The sequence below is a fragment of the Trachypithecus francoisi genome, unplaced genomic scaffold, assembly GCF_009764315.1.
Source record: "Trachypithecus francoisi isolate TF-2019V2 unplaced genomic scaffold, Tfra_2.0 Lachesis_group4, whole genome shotgun sequence".
Classification (NCBI taxonomy): domain Eukaryota; kingdom Metazoa; phylum Chordata; class Mammalia; order Primates; family Cercopithecidae; genus Trachypithecus; species Trachypithecus francoisi.
This window is the reverse complement of record NW_022681469.1, coordinates 107848078-107872408: the sequence shown is the minus strand read 5'-3', so window position 1 is coordinate 107872408 and position 24331 is coordinate 107848078. Positions and strand designations below refer to the sequence as shown.

The window sequence follows — 24331 nt, the reverse complement described above, 5'->3', positions numbered from 1 at the left end:
TTGGGCAAGAGGAGAGATGCCCCGTGATGCAAACAGCAAGTTCCGGTGGAGGGCTGAGCATGAGAGCTCTGGTCACACCACACCGAGCACCCGACAGCTCTTCACTTTCTGGCTGGAACCATAACCCCAGGGGTTGCGAGGACAGAACCTCCACCTGCCATCCCCTTGGGCGCCTCTGGTCTCCAGAGCACATCAAGGTCCTTCCCCTCCCAGCTTCTGATCTTGGAGAGCGGGGCCTCTCACGCTTACATGTGCGTGTTTAGGTGTATATGCTGCCATGTCATGCTTTAAAAAGTGTTTTGAATAAAAGCCTCTGGAACACATCTTTATTATTTTTTTGGAGACACAGTCTCATTCTGTCACCAGAATGGAGTGCAGTGGCATGATCTCGGCTCAGTGCAACCTCCGCCTCCCTGGTTCAAGCGATTCTCCTGCCTCAGCTTCCGAGTAGCTGGGACTACAGGTAGGTGCCACCACATCCAGCTAATTTTTGTATTTTTAGTAGTGTCGGGGGTTTCACCATGTTGGCCAGGATGGTCTTGATATCTTGACCTTGTGATCTACCCGCCTCAGCCTCCCAAAGTGCTAGATTACAGGTGTGAGCCACCGTGTCCAGCTATCTTCATCTATTTTTAAGACGGGGTCTTTGCTGTTGCCCAGGCTGGAGTGCAGAGTGCGATCACAGCTCACTGTAGCCTCAAGCTCCTGGGCTCAAACGATCCCCCTGCCTCAGCCTCCCAAGTAGCTGGCGCTACAGGCACGCACCACCATGCCCAGCTAATTTTGTTTATCTGTAAGGATGGGTCTCTTGTGGCCTGGGTTGGTCTCAGACTCCTGCACTCAAGCAATTCTTCCACCTTGGCCTCCCAAAGTGCTGGGATTATAGGTGTGAGCCACTGCACCCAGCCCAAAATGTTATTTACAATGGTTTCCTACATGCCAGGCTTTGTTTCGTGTGTGGAAATAGAAACTATGATGAATAAATAATAAACCACCTTCAAATAAAATGAGGATTAGAGCTGGGTCCGGTGGCTCACGCCTGTAATCCCAGCACTTTGGGAGGCTGAGGTGGGCTGATCACAAGGTCAGGAGATCGAGACCATCCTGGCCAACATGGCGAAACCCTGTCTCTACTAAAAATACAAAAAATTAGCTGGGTGTGGTGGCGGGTGCCTGTAGACCCAGCTACTTGAGAGGCTGAGGCAGGAGCATCGCTTGAACCCGGGAGGTGGAGGTTACAGTGAGCTGAGATCGTGCCACTGCACTGCAGCCTGGCGACAGAGGAAGACTCTGTCTCAAAAAAAAAAAAAAAAAAAAAAAAATTATTATTAGAGTGATCTGCTCTGAATTTTGGGGACTGACAAATCAATTTAGTGTTGGTTTTGAATCCTGGCAATATTTTATATTAAGCAAAGAAAGACTAAATTTATTTTAAGAAACATTCAGAGGCTGACGGTGGCCGAATTTTCAAGCCAGACCCTCCCAATGTTAACACACTGTGAAAAGCTTACACCACCAACAACTGACCGGGACCACTATCATCCCAATGGGAGCCTCTGCTGTACCGTATCAGGTTAGATGTCTGTTCCCAGAACCACCAAGTTAGTTATAACTAATAGTCTTCTCTCAAGTTTTTTTTTTTTTAATCTTGGAGTTAAAATAATCTGACTCATTTTTCTTTTATCAAAGAAGTAGGAAAATTACAATAAGAATTCTAGAGATCTCTATAAATTAGACCTATGACTCAAAATCCTTGAAACAATTTCTCTACAAACAGAAGAGTTAAAAATAGATTTCAGTAAAATCCCTATATGCGTTCTTATGTGTACAGAGTTAGCTATGAGGAACATATCTTATTTTGAGGAACTTTATTGTTACATTTTTGCAATAATAGATGAGGCAAATCTACCTCCTGCTTTTCCAACATCTTAATAAAAAAGACAATAAGGATTAACAATGAAATTAAAATTAAAAAATACAAAAGCCTAAGGTTCTGGAGACAAAACTGACTACGGTCTATGTGTAGCAAAGTTGTAAATGACAGTTTAGCCTTGCAGAGTTTCCTTCTTTTCCAATTACAATGCGTTACAGAATTTGGAAGGGGGTGTCTTTAAAAACATTCTAATTTACCCTGGTCATGAGGAGGAGGAGGAGGAAGTCCAGCTCAGCAAGGCCAAGTGCCTCGGCCAGGGAGGTGGGGCCAGTGCTGAGTGGGTCAAGAGCCCGGGCCGGGGGCCGTCCCACTGCGCTTTCTATCGAGTTAAACGGACCCCCCAACAGCTCCTTCCTCTCATGCTTCCGGTTTGAAAGTGACGAGTAAATATGTCAGACTGTTTACAGGAAAAAAAAAAGCACTCATCGACAAGTCTGGACTACTCAGGAAAGTGTTTCAAACAACTCCCCTGCTACGCCAATCACAGCTCTGCTGTCGCCAACAGCGCCACCAAGAGGCTCCCCCAGTTGGCGGAGGACCCGGTTGCACTTCCTCTGGGCCCTCGATTTTAACACACAGGAGAGACAGAAAAAGCGGACCCGGGAGGCAAACAAAGCTCACCACGCTCTGGACCCTGCTGCGCATCACTGTTGGAAACTGAAAATGTGACCTGAGACCATCCCGAGAGACCCACCAGAGTTTTCTTTCTCCTTTAAAACCTGGTCATCATCACTCAGCTCCGGTCACATCCTTTAGGTCTGTGAAGAGCCACAGAAGCAGTACAAAAACAGCAACTTCTTTATCCAGCCAAAAAAGGAGCCACAAGCCCACCAAACACTGACGCACGCCCTTGAGCACTGCAAGACAGAGTTCCAGGCTGTCTCCTGATGAAAACGCGCTGCGAACAGGGTGACCCAGAGGCAGGTTTTCCCCTCCCTCTTCTGCTTCTGCATCTGTCCCAAGGGCTTGTATTTACCGGGTTTGCAGGAAACAAGCCGAAGGTGAGCTACAGAGGGGCTCGGGGTCAGGGGCAGCACGGCCTTGGGACAAGGGCCCTGGGATGTGTAACTGAGCCACAGCAACATTCGGGTGCCAATTAAGAGGAAGCTTTCATTTTGTTTTAAATGCTAGGACACATCCCCAAACACACTAGGCAGGATTTCTCAGTAGAGCGACACACAGAGGGGGCCAGCTTGGAATGCAATGTATTTTCAACACAGCGAAAGCCACCTGGCAGGTAGCTGGACAAGTGAGCTGGGCCCAGGAGTGGCCAGCTTGTATCAACATTCACAGACTTCCGCAGGCTCCCCCGGGACAGTGGCGTCCCAGACTGTTTACTTGTTCTGCAAGCATAGTCATAGAAGCAAGGGGCCTCGATGAGAATCAGACTTACAGGAGAGCTGCAAACAGGCACGGCTGTCCAAAGGCACTGGTGGAGCGGCAGTTTGGAGAAACTCAAGATTCCTCCAGCGTCTGTGGGCTTCCTGAAAGGTCAGCTGTGAGCTCGCCAAGCCGCTGGGGCATTAACAAAAGCTCTGCTAGTGGCCTTGCCAGCTTTCTGAAGCCCCAGAAGAGGAATGTTTCTGAAAGAAGGAAACGCTATGTGCTGCCAACTGTGTGTGAGCAGATGACTTGCAGGAAGACGGGAAAGCCATCTGCAAGGGGACCTGGTTTCTGTGTCTTTGTCGTTGGGTTGGGGGGGTGGCTAAGGGGAGAAGAGCACCGCTGTGTGTACGAGGACAGAGCAGCAGTCCCCGTGGGCATCCTGTCTCAGTCCGTGTTGTGCTGCTGGCCATCGGGCAGGGTGGGTAGGGCTGAGCCTGCTGTAGGGGCATAAGGTGGATCCACACCTGCAGAGCTCCCCAGCCCATCCTCAGAGCTGGGAAGGGATCCTAGGCACGGCTCCTCAGCTTCATCTGAGAGGCGGGGACCAGGGGCTCTTAGGAAATCGGCATGGGAGTTTGAAAAGGCAATGTGCTCCCTTTGGGAGGTGGCCTTCAGACACTGCGGCTGGGGCTGCAGGGCCGGGCTCAGGCACTCTGAGTTTAGCAGCATCGGCGTGCACTGGATCTCTACAAGCTACCGTTAGGCAAAGCTTTCAGGTTAGTCTGTCTCAGAAGACTTGTGAGTTAGAAAAGCCGTCTGCAAGGCCAGCTGGTTTCTATGTTTCTGTCATTAAAGACAGAGCGTGTGTGTACACATACACACACACATGGTCCTCAATTAAATTGTGTCAGAAAAAGAGGAACGTTTCTGTAAAAGCAAAAGCAAGCTGTGTGATTAGGTGTTCCATATTCACAACATCATCACTCGGGTTTTCAGTAGTTTCACTTGCCCCCAGGATTCAGTAGCTAACGTGACAGTTTCCATGTCCTTTTGCCTAGAGCTCACTGGCTGGCTGGTCTGACAGCATTCCTGAGCCAGGTATTCCAGGGCACGGATCCGAGACAGCCACTCAAGGACCACACAGACAAGACACACCCAAGAGTCGGACCCACAGCCGTGGAGGCTGTTTGAGGACGACAGACCCCAGGGCTTTCTTGCTCACTGCAGCATGATGTCCTTCAGGTTCTCCTGCAGGATGGTGTCTTTCACAGCATGGAACACGAAGCGGACGTTCTCGGTGTCGATGGCGGTGGTGAAGTGGTGGAACAGTGGCTTGCTGCGGTTCCGTCTCTTCCTGTCGAAGCACTGGACCAGGTAGCGCTGGACGTCCTCTAGTCTGTGCGGGTCGCCCCTGAAGTCCGGGAAGTGCTTCTTGATGCTCACCGTCTTCACCTTCTCCACCAGGAGGTCCATCTTGTTGAGGAAGAGAATGATGGAGACGTTGAAGAAGAGCTTGTTGTTGACGATGGTCTCGAAGATGTTCATGGACTCCACCAGCCGGTTGGTGCGCCTGTCCTCCATGAGGACCTGGTCGTACTCGCTGGAGGAGACCATGAACAGGATGGACGTGATCCCGTCAAAGCACTGGAACCACTTCTGGCGCTGGGACCGCTGGCCGCCCACATCCACCATCTTAAATGGGATCTTCTTAATAACGAAGTCATGCTCCACAATTCCCTTGGTGGCTTTCCTCGCCAGCAGGATGTCTTGCTTACTAGGAAAGTAATTCTGTAAAATACAGGATGAGGCAGAAATTTAGGGGGAGGATGAAAGAACACAAGAAAATAAAAACAAAAAGATGGCAAAAAGACAGGGTAGAAGGAAAGAGACCAAGTTTTGCAAGAAGTTGAACCAGATACCAAAAGCAAATTTCATTTATAAAATTATCAACTGGCCGTGAAACAGAATCAAATACTACATTTCAAAACGAACGGAGGCTCACCAGTCTGAGGACGAATGCTCAGAACACTCATGGGCAGGCCCAGGGCAAAACGACATCCATTTTCTTCTCCAGAGGAAATTTACCATCTTTTTTGTTTCCATACCAGAGATACCTTTTTATTTTTCTAACTCCCAGAGCTTATAGCTTCCGAAACCTTACTGTGAATTAATTTAGGTTTTGTAATGTGATGTAAATTTACTCTGCAATACATTTAATGTTATTCTTAGAAAATTCTTTAAGTCTTTAGCAACACACAGGCAACCACACTCTTCACCCACTTTGACTCTGCACTATTAATAATCCTCCAGGCCAGGCATGGTGGCTCACACCTATAATCCTGGTGCTTTGGGAAGTGGGAGGAATAGATTGAGCCCAGGAGTTCAAGAACAGCCTGGGCAACACAGTAAAACCCCGCACTGACAAGCAGGAAAAACATTAGCTGGGCATGGCGCCACATGCTATAGTCCCAGCTACTTGGGAGGCCGAGACAGGAGGGTCACTTGAGCCTAAGAGGCTGAGGCTACAATGAGTTATGATCGCATCACTGCACTCCAGCCTGGGTGATGGAGAGAGACCCTGTCTCAAAACAAAAAAACTCACACCAACGAAATACCTCCTGTGATGAGTGCACGCACCACACAGGCAGTTGTCTCGCCAAAGGAGCAAACAGGGACGTGATCAAGCCTCGATCCAGAGGTCTGATTACCACCCACAGGGTGTGCAGGGGACAGAGAAACATCTAACACTGCAGGGGTGGGAGAGCAAAGTCCACATGGCAAGAAACAGCCCTACAGGATGAATAACCCAGTTACTCCGATAAACAAATTGAAAGAAAAAAAGGAGAGACATATAGATTAACACTTAAGTGATATTGACCAATGGCAATGCATGCACCTTATTAGGCTGTTGATTCAAATCTGCTGAAACAAAGCAAAATCAACATGAAAACATTAATGAGACAATAGGGAAAATCTCAAAACTGACTAGGTTGACATTACGGAATTACTGCTAATTTTTCAGGAGCTATACGGTATCGCGGTTATTGTGGTTGTGATTTTTCGTCTCTTTTTGAGGTACACTCTAAAATATTCTTTGCATTTGCTCCTGGAGGCAGGGAGAGGGCTGCTGAAACAAGACTGGTAATCAGTGATAACTGCCGCGCCTGGGGTTCCATTAGACTATTTGTTTTTGAATATGTTTGAATTTTCCGTGAGATCAAGTGAAAGGAAGTCCTCCTTTCACTCAACAACTCCTCTATCTCCTTTACGGTGATCTGGGCAAAGGCAATTTCCTCCCCCGCCCCAGACGGAGCCCAGATCTACGTGAGAGCATGCCATTACAGTACTATTCGTGGTAATGTGACAGAATAAGCTCGGCCTGTCAGTCCCGCCAAAGCCCTCACCACGTGGACTGCTTTGGTCTCTGGACACGTGTTTTCTAACCCTTGAGCCCAGCTTCCTTGGGCAGACGTGCTTACTCACCAGCTGGCCGATCCGGTCCAAGTTGTCCAGGAAGTACTTCACTGATTCCCCCTGTCAGGAAGGAAGAATATTCAGAGCTCAGTCTGGATCGAGGAATCCTGATGTGGCAAATACAAGAACTGAACAGGGTAAGAGCAGTGGTATTTCGCCTCTGTGTGAACGGGAAAGCAAAGGAAAAAGGTGAAGAGTGTCCGTGTGTTTTCTAAAATAAAAAAACTACCATTAAAGAAAAATGTTAATGCAGATTCTTTAGCTCCAACCCCAAGATTCAAATTCTGGCTGTTTTTCCATTTTCCCTGCTGGGTTTCGGCGTGTGGTGGGATGCCAGCCCCTCTGACGCGGGACTCTCTTTCCAGACATGAAGGCTGGCCCACTCCTGGCCATGCAGCCAGCAAAGGACAGGCCAGAATAGGATTTCTGATTTCAGCTCCTGGGTAGTCTTGCTTCTGACGAAGATGGCCCAAGGGACCCAAGACATTGTCCTTAAAAATGGAAGATTTTGACGAGAAGGAGCATCTGGCAAAACATCTTCCAGTTTCTAGAAAAAGTCCATTATTCCTTCCCACATTTTTATGACCTGATTTACATACAGTAGCCAACACAGGGGAATCTTCCATTTGGATTGTTGTGGTGGAATGACGGCCAGTCTTCTCCTGCCTGGACCAATCATCGATATAATCTGAGACGTGTTCCATAGCAAGAAGGGCCCTGCGGAATCACCCAGGACCCCGTATCAGGAAGCGCTGAGCCGCCAAACGCGTGGCACATACCGGGCACGGCAGGAGCCAGGAGAGCGTAACCGCCGACCACAGAGCAGCCCGCATGTGAATAGGCACGCACTGAGTCCCTTCAAAGGTAGCACGTTCAAAACCAATTACACCACTTTCTAAAAGATTCCACTTTGAACCCTGCTCTAAAGACAGACACCAGCAGGCGGGGTCTAGGCTTCCAGGCTGCCCTGACATCAGGGCTTGTGGAAGAGTAGTCACTTTCTGCAGTCTCAGGGAAGTGTACAGGGGCAAGGTCATACACATGTGGTGAGCTGACGCAGGAGAGTTTTAAGGAGAGAAGGCCATCAGAACGGACTACGTGAGGGTGCCGAAGCTCGTGACGTTGTAAGGGATGGAGAAAGGTGGCCAGCACCTGCTCAGTCTATCTCTTCCTCCTCTGTCCCAGACAGACTGAGGGGAGAAAGCAGACAGGAAGCTCTTTCAGGGAGAAGCCCACATTCCCACTTTAGAACGACGGCCTCTGGATGTTTGCAAAGCGAGTGTTTTGTTTGAGGGGAGAGAAACACATGCGCCTCCCCATCCCAGCGCTGCCTGTGTTGAGTGAGCATACCTCCTCCTCCTCTGTGGCAGGACGGGGTGAGCACGGGCACCTCGTGACCACAGCTCTCCAGAGCCGCAGGCAGAGGCCCAGCTCTGCAGCAGGGACGGCATCAGGAGTGCTGGGCTGAAGGCACCTCAGGCGCCTGGCACGACTGACCTCTTGTGCCCGCTCTCTCCCTTTCTCACCAAGTCCCTGCGATGTGGGATGACAGCGTGAGGCTGGTGGGGCGGCTGCCTTCCTGTGGCCAAGTCCCCCTGCTCCTCTGCACATCATACCTCCTCCCTCGTCCCGACAGGAAGCAGCTGGGAGAAGCTGCTGGGCGCACTCACTCACCTGATTTACAACACGTTCCTTCCTCAGCGCCTTTCTTCCCTGCCTCCTCCTGCTCTCCCGCCCTCACCCGGGCCTCAGAAGGTGCCATGCAAGCCCAGGAAGCCTCAAGATACCGTCCCTCCCTCTCCTGTGGCCGCTGGCTCCCCCAGGGAGCTGGGAGTGGCAGCAGCTCACAGCCGGAGCCACCCTTGCCTGTGTTTAGGCAGGTGATAGCACCAGGCACGAAGGAAGCAGACACAGTTCTCTTGCAGGGTTCTAGCTGGGTCACGCATGGAGTCACAGTGGCACAGATGCCCTGGGCAGTGCTCTTATCACCACAGGACACAAAACCCTGGATGCCACGTGTTCCACCCAGATAGGACAGACGCAAGGGGAAAAGCGCCACAGAAGACACAATCAGGATGAGCTAGAGGGGAAGCAGGAAACAGGAAGGACGTTTCCCTCGGTGTGAATCTAAACACTCCTCGAGTCTGAAATCAGTCCCCAAACTGCACTTTACGACATGGCAAATGCTCCTATGCAAACATCTTCCCTGCTGCTTTCTCTACGATGGCTGAACGAGGATGGCCCATTTAACTCATCATAGCATTTGTTTCACTACTTGGAATGGACGTAACTTATCTGTGACTCTTGGTCATCTTGCACAGTTGGCGGAGGAGTCAAATCTAGTTTCATGTCGGGGCGGCCTCACCTCTAGAAACAGCCCAGGGGGTCCGTGGGAAAGCTGCCACTGAACTGTAAGGTGCCAGGGACTGTGCCACAAGCTCTCTAACGGGGGCTGGAGAGGAGGGAATAAGGGGACACAGAGCAACCCTGTGCGATTCAGAATGTGGTCCCTCACATCTGCTCCCTTGCTGTCCCTGAGGTTTGGTGCACTGCGGTTCACCAGCAGAGACTGGACGACGCACCCGCTGATGGGGTGCAGCCCATGGGACGATCGTTTGTGACGGACTCAAGTCTCACCAGCAGCAGCTCATTAAAAGGGCCAGGTTGACAATCCCAAGCACTTTCTTTTTTTTTTTTTTTTTTTTTTTTTTTGAGACGGAGTCTCGCTCTGTCGCCCAGGCTAGAGTGCTGTGGCCGGATCTCAGCTCACTGCAAGCTCCGCCTCCCGGGTTCACGCCATTCTCCTGCCTCAGCCTCCCGAGTAGCTGGGACTACAGGCGCCCGCCACCTCGCCCGGCTATTTTTTTTTTTTTTTTTTATTTTTTAGTAGAGACGGGGTTTCACCGTGTTACCCAGGATGGTCTCGATCTCCTGACCTCGTGATCCGCCCGTCTCGGCCTCCCAAAGTGCTGGGATTACAGGCTTGAGCCACCGCGCCCCGCCAGCACTTTCAACACTAGGAGAATCCAGTCATTTCTTCAGAGAAAAAGTATGTGGCAGAAACTGAGAGGTCCATATGACATTAACTGCTTGGCGGGTTTATAAAGAGGCACTGTGCCTGCCAAGACGAGCCCAGAGTCCTCTCGACAGCTGCTGCAGTCACGAGATCTAGAAACACGAGTGGATCCAAAGTGGGCTTTCAGGACTCTCCTTGGTATGAAAAACCTACATTGCTCAAGATTAACACACACTTGAACTTGCGGATTAAACAAAATGAATTTCATGAGGCTGGGGCCAGAGGCCACTGAGGACACACCTGACAGAGGCCTGTCCCCTGCCTGAACTGTCCCAGGAATGTGCCTGTCCTCTCACAGGCCCAGAGGCCACTGAGCACACACCTGACAGGGGCCTGTCCCCTGCCTCAACTGTCGCAGGATGTGCCTGTCCTCTCATGAGCAGCAGAAGGGATGAACCTGAGCAGGGGCTGGTGGGCGGTGAAAGAGGGGTTGTCTGTTTCAGGCAGCAGCAGCAGGTTGATTTGGGGCCTGTGCACCTGTGCTGGGCACAGTCGGGCAGATATGACATCGTGACGCTGGGCAGGACCTAGGCCAACACATGCCCGTGAGGGGACCACCTTTCTGTAGAGCCCTGCAGCCTTCAGCAGTTTCTGGAAGCACCTGTCACCCACACCTCTGGCAGGAGAATGACACACGCTGGGTTCGCTGCTGCCCAGAGCTCTGTCAGCGCAGGCCCTATAGCGGCCTCGCCTGTCACCTCTGTCTCTGCACACAGCGAGCTGCCCCTTCACAGACCTCTGCTGTCCTCACGTGCTTCCTTCAGCTAACTTAGGACCACAGGAAAAGAGTCTCAAATCTTTCAACCCTGTACAGGACCAGACCCTCGAGATCAGTACATGAGGGGCTGACTCTGGTTCCCTCGTGTCCTCTGCTCCTAACTGGAGCCTTTCTACCCACATGCTTGGTTCAGTTTCTGCCTGTCAATGTCACAGGCTGACAGGGTGTGCATGAAAAACAGCCCACGTGTGGGTCCCATGGGGAGCAAGAGGGAACAAAGGTAACCGTGGATTGGTCTGAGATGTAAGGGTCGAGGTAAGGAGAGATCAAGGACCAGAGAGTGGTTACAAGGAAAACAAACACTAACGTCCAGCTCCTGGCCACAGGGCCTTTTAGTTTTAAACCCGATCTGCCCATTCAGGAGCTGTCTCACTGTTGGTTTTTTTTTTTTTTTTTTTTGAGATGCAGTCTTGCCCTGTTGCCCAGGCTGGAGTGCAATGGCGTGATCTTGGCTCACTGCAACCTCTGCCTCCTGGGTTCAAGCAGTCTTCCTGCCTTAGCCTACCGAGTAGTTGGGACTACAGGCGTGCACTACCACACCCAGCTAACTTTTGTATTTTTAGTAGAGACAGGGTTTCACCAGGTTGACCAAGGCTGGTCTTGAACTCCTGACCTCAGGTGATCCACTTGCCTTGGCTTCCCAGAGTGCTAGGATTACAGGCGTGAGCCACTGTGCCCGGCCCTGTCTTACAGTTTCTGCACTTAGTGAGGTTAACTCTAAAATCCTAAAACGGGGTCATTCACACTGTGACTGAAAACAGGGCTTGTCAGTGGTGAGCCAGATGATTCCAAAATCTAGTTCACTCACTTCAATGTAACAAAATACAAAGACAAATTTTAAAACTGCTGTATATGAAAAATAACAGCAAATTACTCCAAAGGCCAGGTTTTCAACTTCATTACTTAACACATAAATATTAAAGTTAGCATTAAATTTGCACTGAATAGAGATGCTAACCAAACAACAGAGAATCTTTCAAAATTCTTTCAAAAATATTATCTAGTTCCCCAAAAGAAATCCTCATTTTGAACTCAGGCTTTGCTCAGTGAATGCCTATGACATCTCACACGGGTGGCGTGAGATTAAATGATATCACCGCTGTGAAAATATTCTGGAAAAGAGATAAAGCACCACCTTCACATACATTATGAAAATGAAGCTTTTCAAGTCTTAACGTGGGTACCTATGAAGTGTCTGTTGCTAATTTATCATCCCCAAACATTAGGTAAGAGGGCCAGGCGTGGTGGCTCCCAGTAATCTCAGCATGGTGGGAGGCCAAGGTGATCACTTGAGGTGAGGAGTTCGAGACATGCCTGGCCAACATGGTGAAACCCCGTCTGTACTAAAAACACAAAAATTAGCCAGGTGTGGTGGTGTGCGCCTGAAATCCCAGCTACTCAGGAGGCTGAAGCTAGAAAATCGCTTGAACCTGGGAGGCAGGGGTTACAGTGAGCTAAGACTGCACCACGGCACTCCAGCCTGGGCAACAGAGTGAGGCTCCATCTTTAAAAAAAAAAAAAAAAATTTAGGTTAAAGATTCACTGGCAGAAATACAAAGTGACGCTGGCACAAGGCTGTCACTGCAGCAAATGTCTAGTAAGAGAAGCTGGTTGAATAAACTGTGATCTCCATGCAGTCGGGGGCTGTGCATCAGAGAAGGAGAAGAGCTCCGTGGCTGGAAGGAGGTTTCCGATACTCACTGCCAAAGGAAAAGCACAAGGCACAAAACAATGCAGAGTATCTTCCTTTTATGTAAGAAATGGCGGGAGACTAAAACTCGTAGTCTACTTGCTTGTATTTGGAAAAGGAAATCTGGATACACCAGCAGGAGATGAAAATGACTTCTAGGGAAGGAGGGAACGGGGGATGAGACAGAGACAAGAGCAGACCTCTCTGAGTATGTTTAACTTTGGAACCATGCTAACGTCTTCCATAATTTAAAAAAAAATTAAATAAAAAACCAACCCCTCAAAACTGAACCCAAATTAAAGCAAATGAATCTAACAGGATACCAAGGTTACAGGCAGAACCTAGAATTCTGGCCTCCTCCTGTGTTTTTTTTTTTTTTTTTGCCAGAATGTGAAAGTACAGAGGAGCTGGCCCCTGACCCTGGCCACGCTTTGGCCCCCTTGCCCTGTGTGTGGCCTCGTGGCTGTGCCTGTGGACACCTTGTCTCCAAGCTTGGCAAACAGCCACCCCTCGGTCACAGCAGTGAGACCCCAGCAAGGGCTGCATGGGGTCCTTGGCCCTGGAGCAGCCTCTACAACTGTAAGCTCAGGCTCCGCGGGGCGTGTCCTTGGTGTGTGCAGGGGTGCCGCTGCGGGGGCGCCACGCCGGGCCCCTAAAGCACCAGCCCCCTTGCCTGGGTTCTTCTGTTATTTTTTCATTAGGTAAGATCTACATAATAGAAAATTCACCATTTTGACATGAATCATTCAATGGCATTTACTACCTTCAAAATGCCGTACAGCCACCAATTCCGCAGCCTATCAGCTGCCACTCCCACTGCCCCGGCCCAGCCCCTGACAACACGAATCTGCTGTCTCCATGGATTTGCGTGTTCTGGAACTCTCACTGGAGTGTGATCACACAGCATGCAGCCCTTTGCGTCTGGTTCTTTTACTTGGTGCAGAATTTCTGAGGCTCGCCCACGCTGTAGCACGGGCCGCTGCGACATTCTATTTTATGGCAAATGTGTATATATGTATATATATGCCACTGTACGGGTATGTTTTTTTTTCCCCCATTTGTCAGTTGATGAACATTTTGCCTGTTTCCAGTTTTTGGCCGTTGTGAACAGTGCTACACACAGCTGTGTGGAAGTTTTTGCTTGAAAATGTTTTCATTTCTCGAGTATACACCTAGGAGTGAAATTGTGGCATCCTATGGTAATTCTTTTTTTATTTTAAGATCGAGTCTCACCCTGCTGCCCAGGCTGGAGTGCAGTGGCGCGACCTTGGCTCACTGCAACCTCTGCCTCTGGTTCAAGCAATTCTCCTGCCTCAGCCTCCCGGGTAGCTGGGATTACAGGCGTGCACCACCAAGCCTGGCTGAATTTTGTATTTTTAGTAGAGATGGGGTTTCACTGTGTTGGCCAGGCTGGTCTCGAACTCCTGACCTCCAGGGATCCGCCCGCCTTGACCTCCCAAAGTGCTGGAATTACAGGTGTGAGTCACCATGCCTGGCTGTCCTTTGGTAATTCTGTGCTTAACTTTCTGAAGACCACCAAGCTGTTCTCCACGGTGGCTGCACAAGTTTACATGCCCATGGGCCACGTACAAAGTTTCCAATTTATCCACATCCTTGCCAACACTTGCTGTTTTCTGAGTTTTAAAAGCGGTAGCCATCCTACTAGCTGTGAAGCAGCACCCCAGTGTTATCTTTTCTGGCTTTTCTGGCATTTCCTGGTGATCTTTTCGAGGAGTTTCTATTTAGATCATTATCATTATAGACTGCATGTTTGTATGATCCCAGAATCCTGTGTGGAAGCCCCACCTGCAGTGATGCTGTTTGGAGATGGGGCCTTTGGGAGGTGACTGAGAGTGGGGACCTCATGATATGACAGTGCCTTCCTAAGAAGAGACCAGAGAGCTCTGCCTCCCTACGTGAGGACACAGTGAGAAGCCGGCTGTCTGCAAGCGAGGAAGACCGCCCTCCCTCATGAGAACCTGATGGTGCTGCCACCCGGATCCCCAATTTCCAATCTCCAGAGCAGTGAGAAAATTAATTTCTGTGTTTAAGCCACCCAGAATATTTTGTTATGGCAGCTTGAGCTGATAAATATGATTATGAACTTGTAGATTTTCATCTATCAGAGGCAAAGATGGTGAAACATAAACAACATGTTAATACTGGGCAGTGGCTTTATGAGTGTCTGTTGGGCTCATTCTTCAACAGTTTCATAAGATGTCTAATAGTTCAAATTATAGATTCAGCCCTTAAAACTATAGATTTAGATTCTTCATTTGTATCACAGGGATCATCATAGAAAAGTGAGCTAGAAAGAAATCTTACAGCATGTTTTAAGATATTCCCTTGCCTCTAGATAAAAAGCACCTAGGCTAGGTGTGATGGTGTGCACACCTGTGGTCTCAGCTACTCGAGAGGCTGAGGTGGGAGGATCACTTGAGCCCAGGAGGTTGGGGATGCAGTGAGCCATGACTGCGCTACTGCACTCAGGCCTGGGCAACACAGTGAGACACTGTCTCTAAAAAAACCCCAAAACCTAAATAACAGGGCTGGGGGTGGGGAGAGCTCACCCAGTTTCTACAGGCTTGCACCAGAGAATCCCTAAAGCCCAGCATGTGAGGCTCCAAGCATGTCACAGGTGGGCTGCCTGTTACCTTTCTACTTTTTGGCGGAATTCACAGCAGAATTCCAGCCTTTGTAGTAGCCAGAACCCAAATTCCAAGCCTCTTTGGGGCTAGGATAGAGGTATGTGTGAAAAGTCTCAAGAATAGTACAAAGGGCCCATACAGTCTTTCTCCAGATTCACCTCATCTACAGATTCACATCTTCTCTCATTTGCTTTATCCTGCTTTCACTCCCTTTCAATACACAGACTTCTTAAAATCCGTCATCATTTGAGAGCAAGTTGTTTACCCCTAACAACTTCAGAGGGTATGTCCTAAGAATGAGGACACCTGCTTCTACAACCACAGCAACTTCAGGCACTGCTTCAGGAGAACGCCGCGAGGATAAGAGGATTCATCCAGGATGGCTGTCTCGTAAGTATCACGTATTAGACAGCGAGGTTTATCTAATATGTACAGATATAGCATTATTAGACCATTTTCCTCCTCCAGCACAGAATTTAGTGTATTACTTACATGTACATGCCTCTTTAGCTTCATTTAATCTGAAACACTGAATTTTTTTTATTTTTATTTTTTTGAGATGGGAGTCTCACCCTGTTGCCCAGGCTAGAGTGCAGTAGCGCAATCTCAGCTCACTGCAACCTCTGCCTCCCGGGTTCAAGAGATTCTCCTGCCTCAGCCACCCGAGTAGCTGGGATTACAGAGGTGCACCACCATACCCAACTAATTTTTGTATTTTTAGTAGAGACAGTGTTTTGCCATTTTGGCCAGGCTGGTCTCGAACTTAAGTGATCTGCCCGTCTCAGCCTCCCAAAGTGCTGGGATTACAAGCATGAGCCACCGTGCCCGGCCCACACTGAGATTTCTGAAGAAGAGAGCTGCCTCCCATGGCCCTTGGGGTTTTTGCGCTGTCTCCAGTGTTTAACACGACAGTTTCGAGATGATTTTCCAATCAGTGCCACTCCACGCTTGCCGGTCTGTAGGTGACATTCTGCTGTCAACAAGAGTCCCCCTCCTGTGTATCTCGTCGCTGTCCACGTGGTCTCACAGATGCGGTCGTTTTCCAGGGGCTGTAATTCACCTCTGTCCTCGCTCACTTGGTGCTCAAAGTGATGAAAACACTGAGTCTCGCTGGTCCTTGGCATTTCCATATTAGTTCTAAAGTCAGTTGTCAGTTCCTATCCTCCCTGTCCCCCAAAACACCTGCAGAGTTTTGATTGTGAATGAGGCCTTTAATTCCTCTTGGTAATGCTTATAAATTTTCTGTACACAGGCGCGTCACATCTTTCCTTATATTTATTCTTAGGTATGTAATCTTTTATGGTGCTTCTTAAATGGTATCTTTAAACATTTTCCATTTTCTAATCCTTTGTTGCTAGTGAACAGAAATACAATTGATTTTTGTACACTGGCTTGTGCCTAGTCACTCTGCTAAGCTCTGTATTCTTTCTAATAATAGACCTGTAGGTTCTTCTGAGTTTTCCAGGTGCACAGTCACATCAGCTGTGAGCCACAGGCATGGTGGTGTGTGGCAACAATAACATTCAGACGAAAAGCCTACCATGTTTTTGGCTAGAACAAGAGAACAGAGCTGGGGCAACCAGGACTGCCAGGGGGTAAGGTGGGAACTCCAGAAAGAAGACAGTCAGTGAGGGAGACCTCAAGTTCTGTGCATAAACTCTGCCCAAGAGCCCGGCTGGCACCTGAACCATACATATGGGGCAAATTGAAAGTGGTCTCTGCTGTGATCTGAGCAACCAGCAGCACAGGCATGACCAAGATGGCAGTCTGGGTCTCAGCAAGTGTCTGATAAAGCAAAAATATCAACATTAGATGGATGAACAGAACAGGATTTAGAGTCTTAAAACGACATTCATAATGCCCAGGATATAATCAAATTATTCAACATATGGAAGGTGTTTATCATCAGGGGCAAAAACAATCAGAAGTTATCAACTCAGATAACCCAGATAGTGGGAGGACTCGACACAGACGTTAAAGCAGCTATTATAATTAGGCCCAATTAGGTTAAAAATGCTCATGTTGAATAAAGGTATAGAAAATCTTATCAGATACACACAAAACATAGTGGAAAACAAGTGGAAATTTTAGAACTAAAATATACGACATCTGAAATTTAAAAATTTACTGGACGAACTTAATAACAGACTGGGGATGAGAGAGGAAAGCATTAGTGACCAATGAAATTAGATTAATATAGATGATCCAATGATCCAATCTCAAGAAGAGGAAAAAGATAAAGAATGATACGCAGGCATCTTTGTGACAATATCTAAGGGCCTAATACACAAGCAGTTGGAATCTCACAGGAGAGAAAAAAGAGAGTGGGGCAGAGAATGTTTTTGGAAGCAGAAAGCTTTCCAAATCTGGTGAAAGACATAAATTTACAGATTTCGAGAAGCTCCACAAATTCCAAATATGATACATATGAACTCATAGCAAGGATCCTATACCACACACTTCTGAATGATCCACAGGTCAAAGAAGTCAGACTCTCTGGTCTGACATGTAAAGGGCCTGGAAGTTGTCACTCCCATCCTCACAGCAGGAACACCGGCAAGAAGAATAAACTGAAAATCACAGCTCTGCTTAGACCCATGAGAAAGCTGAGATCACAGGACACACTGCTGCCCCCAAACTGGAGAGGCAGATAGGCAAACGCAGAGAATCACAGTTTACCAGGAAGAGAAGGTGATGCCAGAGCCTGCAACTGATACATTATGCCTGGCTTTTAAGAAAAAATACTGGAGTCCCCTCCTTATCCTCAGGCGACACATTCTGAGACCTCAGTGGATGCCTGAAGCCTTGAATAATACTCAACCCTGTCTGTATTGTTTTTCCCTTTACACATGTACCAATGATCAAGTTTAATTAGTTAGGCAGAGTAAGGTTAACAATAATAAAACAGAACAATTATAACAATAAACAATACACTGTAATAAAGTTATGTGAATGTGGTCTCTCAAAGTGTCTCACTGTACTGCATTCATCTGCTTCTGGATCACAGTTAACTGCGGGTAACTGAAACCATGGAAAGTGAAGCCACGGACAAGGGGGACTACTGGACAGGCATGTTAACAGACACACACACACAGTGTGAAGAGCAAGAGGGACTACTGGATGGGCATGTTAACAGACACACACAGTGTGAAGACACAAAGTGAGGCCTCAGAACCAGATTAGGGTATGGCAAAGGTTTTCGAGTTACCAGCTTGGGAGCTGAAATAACTGATTAATATGAGGGTGCGAATGGAAAGGTGGACAGATGGGAACAGAAGCAAAAGATACGCACACTCCAGGAGCGGTACCCAGACATGCCCAAATCAAGAAGAATTCACAAAGTAAATCAGAAAGTATTTGAACTTAAAGACAATGTTAAAGTATCAACACTTTTATCTTGAGATGTGGCTGCTACAGTACTTAGGAGAGAAATTTGTTGCTTTACATGCTTATATTAGGGCTGGGCATGGGGGCATACACTTGTAACCCCAGTACTTTAGGAGGCCGAGGCAGGTGGATTGCTTGAGGTCAGGAGTTCAAGACCTGGGCAACATGGCAAAACCCCGTCTCCTCAAAAAAAAAAAAAAAACAAACAAAAATTAGCCGAGTATGTTGGCACATGCCTGTAGTCCCAGCTACTCAGCAGGGGGAGCTGAGGTGGGAGGATCACTTGAACCCAGGAGGCCGAGGCTGCAGTAAGCCAAGACTGTACCACTGCAATCCAGTACAGGGAATAGAGCAAGACCCTGTTTCAAAGAAAAAGAAAAAAAAATCTTATAGAAGAGAAAAAATGATCAAAAACCACTGACCAAAAGGTACTACCTCCAAGAGCTTAATGAACAGCTCTTTAAACCCAAGGAAGTAGGAGAAAGAAAGTAACAGAGATGAGATAACGATGAAATGGAAAACGAATTTTGCAATAGATATACAACAAGGCCAAATGTTGGTTCTTCAAAAATGTCAACAGAATTGATAACCTCCTAAGGGAATTAAGAAAAAGAAAAAACAAATCTCCAGTATCAGGAATGAAAAAGTTATACTACAGCTCCTTCAAACATTGACAGGTATTAAGAGAATGTTCCAAACAACTTTATGCTAACGGATTGGACATCTTAGATGAAATGGACAAATTGCTTTAAAAAATTTAATTTCCCAAAACGGATACTGTATGAAATAGAAAATTTGAATAGCCTTTAAAAAACTGAATTTGTTCTAAAACAACAACAACAACAAAACTTCCCCAAAGGAAAACTCCAGGCCCAGATGGCTTCACTGGTGAATTCTATCAAACACCTAAAGAAAAAACACTAACGAACGCGAACTTTTTCAGAAAATCAAAGAGGAAGAAGTAATTTCCAACTCCTTTTTGAGGCTAGCATCATCCTGGTACCCACACTGACAAGATTACCAAAAAAGAAAAATTACAGACCAACCCTCCCTTGAAAACAGACATCTTTAACAAAACTTTAGGAATTTAAACCTAACTACATAAAAAATATCATTAGAAGATAGACACTATTTTAACAAAATAAGGAAAAAAAATAGGAATGTTTCAATAGATGTAGAAAAAAAAAAAAAAAAAACCACGAAAAAATTCAACACATGTTCAGGGCTTTAAAAAAAAGCCTCTCTCACCAGACTACAAACAGAAAGGAACTTCCTCAGTTTGATAAAGGGCGTCTATGAAAACCCTGCAACTAACATCCTAATCAAGTATTTTTAACAAAATAAGGAAGAAAAAAATAGGAATGTTTCAATAGATGTAGAAAAAAAAAAAAAAAACCACGAAAAAATTCAACACATGTTCAGGGCTTTAAAAAAAAGCCTCTCTCACCAGACTACAAACAGAAAGGAACTTCTTCAGTTTGATAAAGGGCGTCTATGAAAACCCTGCAACTAACATCCTAAGCCATGGTGGAATACTGAGTACTTTCACCCTAACACTGGGTATAAGGCAAGGATGCCACTTCCACTGCTTCTGGTCAACGCTAAGTTAGAAAGACTAACAGCAAAAAGCAAGGCAGCAAGCAAACGAACAAATGAAACAAATAAAAGACACAGGGACTGGAAAGCCGGAAACAAAACAATCTGCAGATTGCCTAACTGTTCAAACATAAAATCTGAAGGAAGCTATAAAAAGGTAGCAACAGAATCAGTGAGCTTAGCACATTCACAAGATATAAGATTAATATACAAAAATCAAGTATTTTTTTTTTTACATACTGCCAATAAACCAATGGAATATAAACATTTTAAAAGCAATTCCATTTTTAATAGTACTAAGAAACATGGAATTTTTTTTGCCATAACTTTTCATCTTGAAATAATTATAGATACACAGGAAGTTGCAAAGATTGCATAGAGAGGTATCGGTGGACCTGTGATGCACTTTTCCCAGTGGTTACATCTTTTGTACTTCTAATACAATATCAGAACCAGGGAACTGACATTGGTACAATGTGTGTGGCTCCATGCACTTTGTCACCCGTCTAGATTTGTGTAACCACCACTGCAATCAAGAGACAGAACTGTCCCACCAGAACGGTCTCCCTCGTGTTACCAATTTAGAGTCACGGCCATCCTCCTTCCACCATCCCTAACCCCTTGGCAACCACGAATCTCATTTCCATCTCTAGAATGTAGAGTCACTGATCTGTTTTCTGTTCCTATAGTTTTGCCTTTTCTAGAGTGTACTTAAAGTGAAACCATACAGCATGTGGTTTTTTTTTTTTTAAAGACAGAGTCTCGCTGTGTTGCCCAGGATGGAATGCAGTGGCATGATCATGGCTCACTGCAAACTCTCCTCCTAGGCTTAAATGATCCTTCTGCCTCAGCCTCCCAAGCAGCTGGGACTACGGGTGCATGCCACCACGCGTGGCTAATTTTATTTTTTGTAGAAATGGGATCTTGCTATGTTGCCCAGGCTGGTCTTAAACTCCTGGGCCCAAGTCATCCTCCTGCTTTGGCCTCCCAAAGTGCTGGGATTACAGGTGTGAGCCCTTGCGCCTGGCAGCATGTGGCCTTTGGAAGCTGGATTTTCTTCACTCAACATAATGCCCTTGGGATCTGCTCACACTGTTGCATGTGTCGGTAGCTTGCTCCTTTTTACTGCTGGTAGAATTCCATGGTCTGAACGTGCCGCAGTTTATTTAACCATTTATCAATCTAGCGACATTTTGGCTGTTTCTGTATTTTAGCTATTACACATACAGCTCTGTGAACACTCACGTACAGGTGTGGTGTGGATGTGAGTTTCATTTCTCTAGGGCAAATGCCCAGGAGTGTGACTGCTGGGTTGTATAAGCGTATGTTTAAGCTTTTTTTTTTTTTTAAAGAAACTGCCAAACTCTCTTCCAGAATGGTTGTACCCTTTTACCTCCCCACCAGTGATGAATGAGACCCAGTTTCTCAGTATCCTCACCCGTGTTTGTTATTTTCACTATTTTCTATTGTATCTGTTCTAATAGGTATGTAGTGTTATCTCCCGGCAGTCTGAGTCTGCGTCTCCCTTGATCGGCAGTGACTCAATGGCTGGAGAGGCTGGATGTCTTCTCGTGCTTATGTGCCATCAGCATGTCCTCTTTGGTGAAATCATTTCATATCTTTTGCTTATTTTCTGCTTGTTTTCAGACTGTTGAGTATTGTTTTGAGAGTTCTGTTTTCTAGATAATGAGTCCTGTGTCAGATAAGCAGTTGGCAAATACTTTTCTCCCAGGCTGTAGCTTGTCTTTTTATCCTCTTATTAAGAGGATCTGGGCAGGGCGCGGTGGCTCACCCCTGTAATCCCAGCACTTTGGGAGGCCAGGGCAGGAAGATCCCTTGAGGTTAGGTTCAAAACCAATCTGGGCAACACAGTGAGACTTCATCCCTACTTAAAAAAAGAAAGAAAATTAGCCGGGTATGGTGTTGCGCTCCTGTAGTCCCAGCTATTAGGGGAGGCTGGGGCAAGAAGACTGCTTGAGCCCAGGAGACTGAGGCTGCAGTGAGCTATGATCACACCACTACACTCCAGCCTGAGCAACAGAGTGAGACCCTGTCTCAAAAGGAGAACTTTTGCAGAGCAAACATTTCAAATTTTGATGAAACAAAAATGACCTTTTCTCAAAACTGGATTTCTTTTAACAGATCACTAGGGTGTCATGTCTAAGAATTCTTCACCAAGTTCTAGGCCCCAAGGAGTTTCTGCTGTGATCTTCTCTCAGGTTTTAGAGTTCTGTGCTTTATATTGAAATCTGTAACACAGTTTGAATTAATTTTGTGTAAGAGATTTAGGTCAAGGTTCACCTTTTCTTCCCTACAGAGACAGTTACTCCAGCGCCCTTTGTTGAAAGGGTGACCTCCTTCACTGAGCTGCTTCTGTCCTTGGTTGCAATCAGTCGGGCGTGCTGGTGGGGAGCGACCCACAGGTCTGTCCAGTGACCTCATGTCTCCCCCTGCGCCGGCACCACCCAGGCCTGAGCACTGCAGGCAGACAACAGGCCTTGGCATCAGGGAGAGTGGCCACTCCCACTTTATTCTCCCACTTTATTCTTTTTCAAACATTTTTGGCCATTCCAGTGCCCTTCTGGATAAATTTTAGAATAATCACATCTATGTCTACAAAAGATCTTGCTGAGATTTTCATAGGAATTGTGGCAAATGTGTGTATCAATCGGGGGAGAACAGACATCCTGACAGCGTTGAGTTTTCCATGAACACAGCACGTCCCTCCATTTGTTTAGATCTCATTTCTTGAGTGTTTTGTGCTTCTTGTCAAACAAGTCCTCTAGATGCTGTGTTAAATTTACACCACAGTATTTCATTTTTAAAATGACTGTTAATGGTATTGCATCTTAAATTTGTTTCCATGTGTCCATTGGTCATTGTTAGTCTATAGTAGTAAAATTTACATTTTGTATATGGATCTTTTATCCTGTGGCCTTGCTAAACTGACTCCTTAGTCTATGACTTTTCTGGTAGATTCCTTGGGATTTTCTGTGCCATCTGCCAGCAGGAACAGTCACATTTCTTTTTCTCTGATATGTCTACCTTATCTTTTCTTTTCTTGCCTTACTGCATTCGCTAAAACAGGAATTTTTTTTTTTTAATGTGAAAAATTACTGAAAACTGCAGAACACTTGGGCAAAAAATTTGAAACTTAAATAATTGGAGGGTTATGTCATATTCATGAACTGGAAGATTCCACATTGTTGTTTATGCTCCCCAAATCGATCGAGATTCAATCCCAATCCCAGTACAAATCCCAGCAGGCATTTTGTTTTGCTAGAAATCGACAAGCTCATTTTAAAGTTTATCTCTTCACAACACCACAGAACAACAAACCATTTTATGAAAGAAGAACAAAGTTTTTATAATACCCAATTTCAACTTTCTAGAAAGTGATAGGATTTAGCATCGGCAAAAGAAAAGACATATGGATCAACTGAATAGAAATGAGAGTCCAGAAACAGGCCCCCACATATATGGCCAATTGATTTTTAAAAACTGACAAGGTAACTCAAATGAGGAAAGGAAAGGTTTTCACCAAATGGTGCTGGAAAAACTGGTGATCTGCATAGAACTTAAAAAAAAAACCTCTCATTTGGAGGATCAAAAAGTAAAAAAAAGGACATTGACTCTAACCATCTCCTATATAAATCTAATTCAAACTGGATCACTAAAACTAGACTTAAAAAAACATAGGATGTCAGGTATGGTGGCTCACATTTATAATCCTACGAGTTCGAGACCAGCCTGGGCAACACAGTGAGACCTCATCTCTACAAAACATTTTTAAAGATGAGCCAGGTGTGGTGGCACATGCCTACAGTCCCAACTACTCAGGAGGCTGAGGCAGGAAGATCTCTTGAGCCCAGGAGGTTGAGGCTGCAGTGAGCCACGATCGTGCCACTGCACTACAGCCTGAGTGAGACCGTCTCAAACAAACAAAAATATAGGAGAGGATCTTTGTGATCTTGGGTTAGGAAAAGATTTCTGTGCTGTCAGAATTCTAAGATGGGCTTCAATGACACACGCCCCGTCTGTCCCTGTAGTGTGGAAGGGACCTGGGAATATGACGGCACATCACTTTTGGGATTGGTTGCTTTCAGTCAAAGAGAAGGTGCTCTTGAGCCAGATGTGGTGGTTCATGTCAAGGTGGAGGAACCCTTGAGCCCAGGAATTTGAGGTCAGTCTGGGTAACACAGTGAGACCTCATCTCTATTAAAAATTTTAAAAGTAGCTGGGTGTGGCGGCACATGCCTGTAGTCCCAGCTACTCAGGAGGCTGAAGTGGAAGGTTCTCTTGAGCTGGGGAGTTTGAGGCTGCAGTGAACTGTGACTCTGCCAGTGGCACTCCAGTCTGGGCAACAGAGTGATACTCTGTCCCAAAGTGGGGAAAAAGGAGGTGATCTTGGCAGACCTGATCT

At 46.6% G+C, this 24331-nt stretch overlaps 1 protein-coding gene across 2 annotated transcripts in view; it reads right to left on the bottom strand.

Annotated features, from left to right (window-relative positions):
- Window positions 1-1404: 1404 nt before the first annotated feature.
- The window catches only part of GNA12 (G protein subunit alpha 12), a 116117-nt gene continuing 93190 nt past the window's right edge, over window positions 1405-24331 (bottom strand). Inside the window, exons 3-4 of one of the 2 annotated variants that reach the window (XM_033193782.1) lie at window positions 6743-6793; window positions 1405-5047 (exon numbers count right to left, since the gene is read on the bottom strand). In XM_033193782.1, coding sequence (XP_033049673.1) covers window positions 4478-5047; window positions 6743-6793 — 621 coding nt within the window. In that variant the 3' untranslated portion in view covers window positions 1405-4477. The remainder of the gene's footprint in view (window positions 5048-6742; window positions 6794-24331) is intronic. The other variant, XM_033193783.1, reaches the window with a different exon arrangement.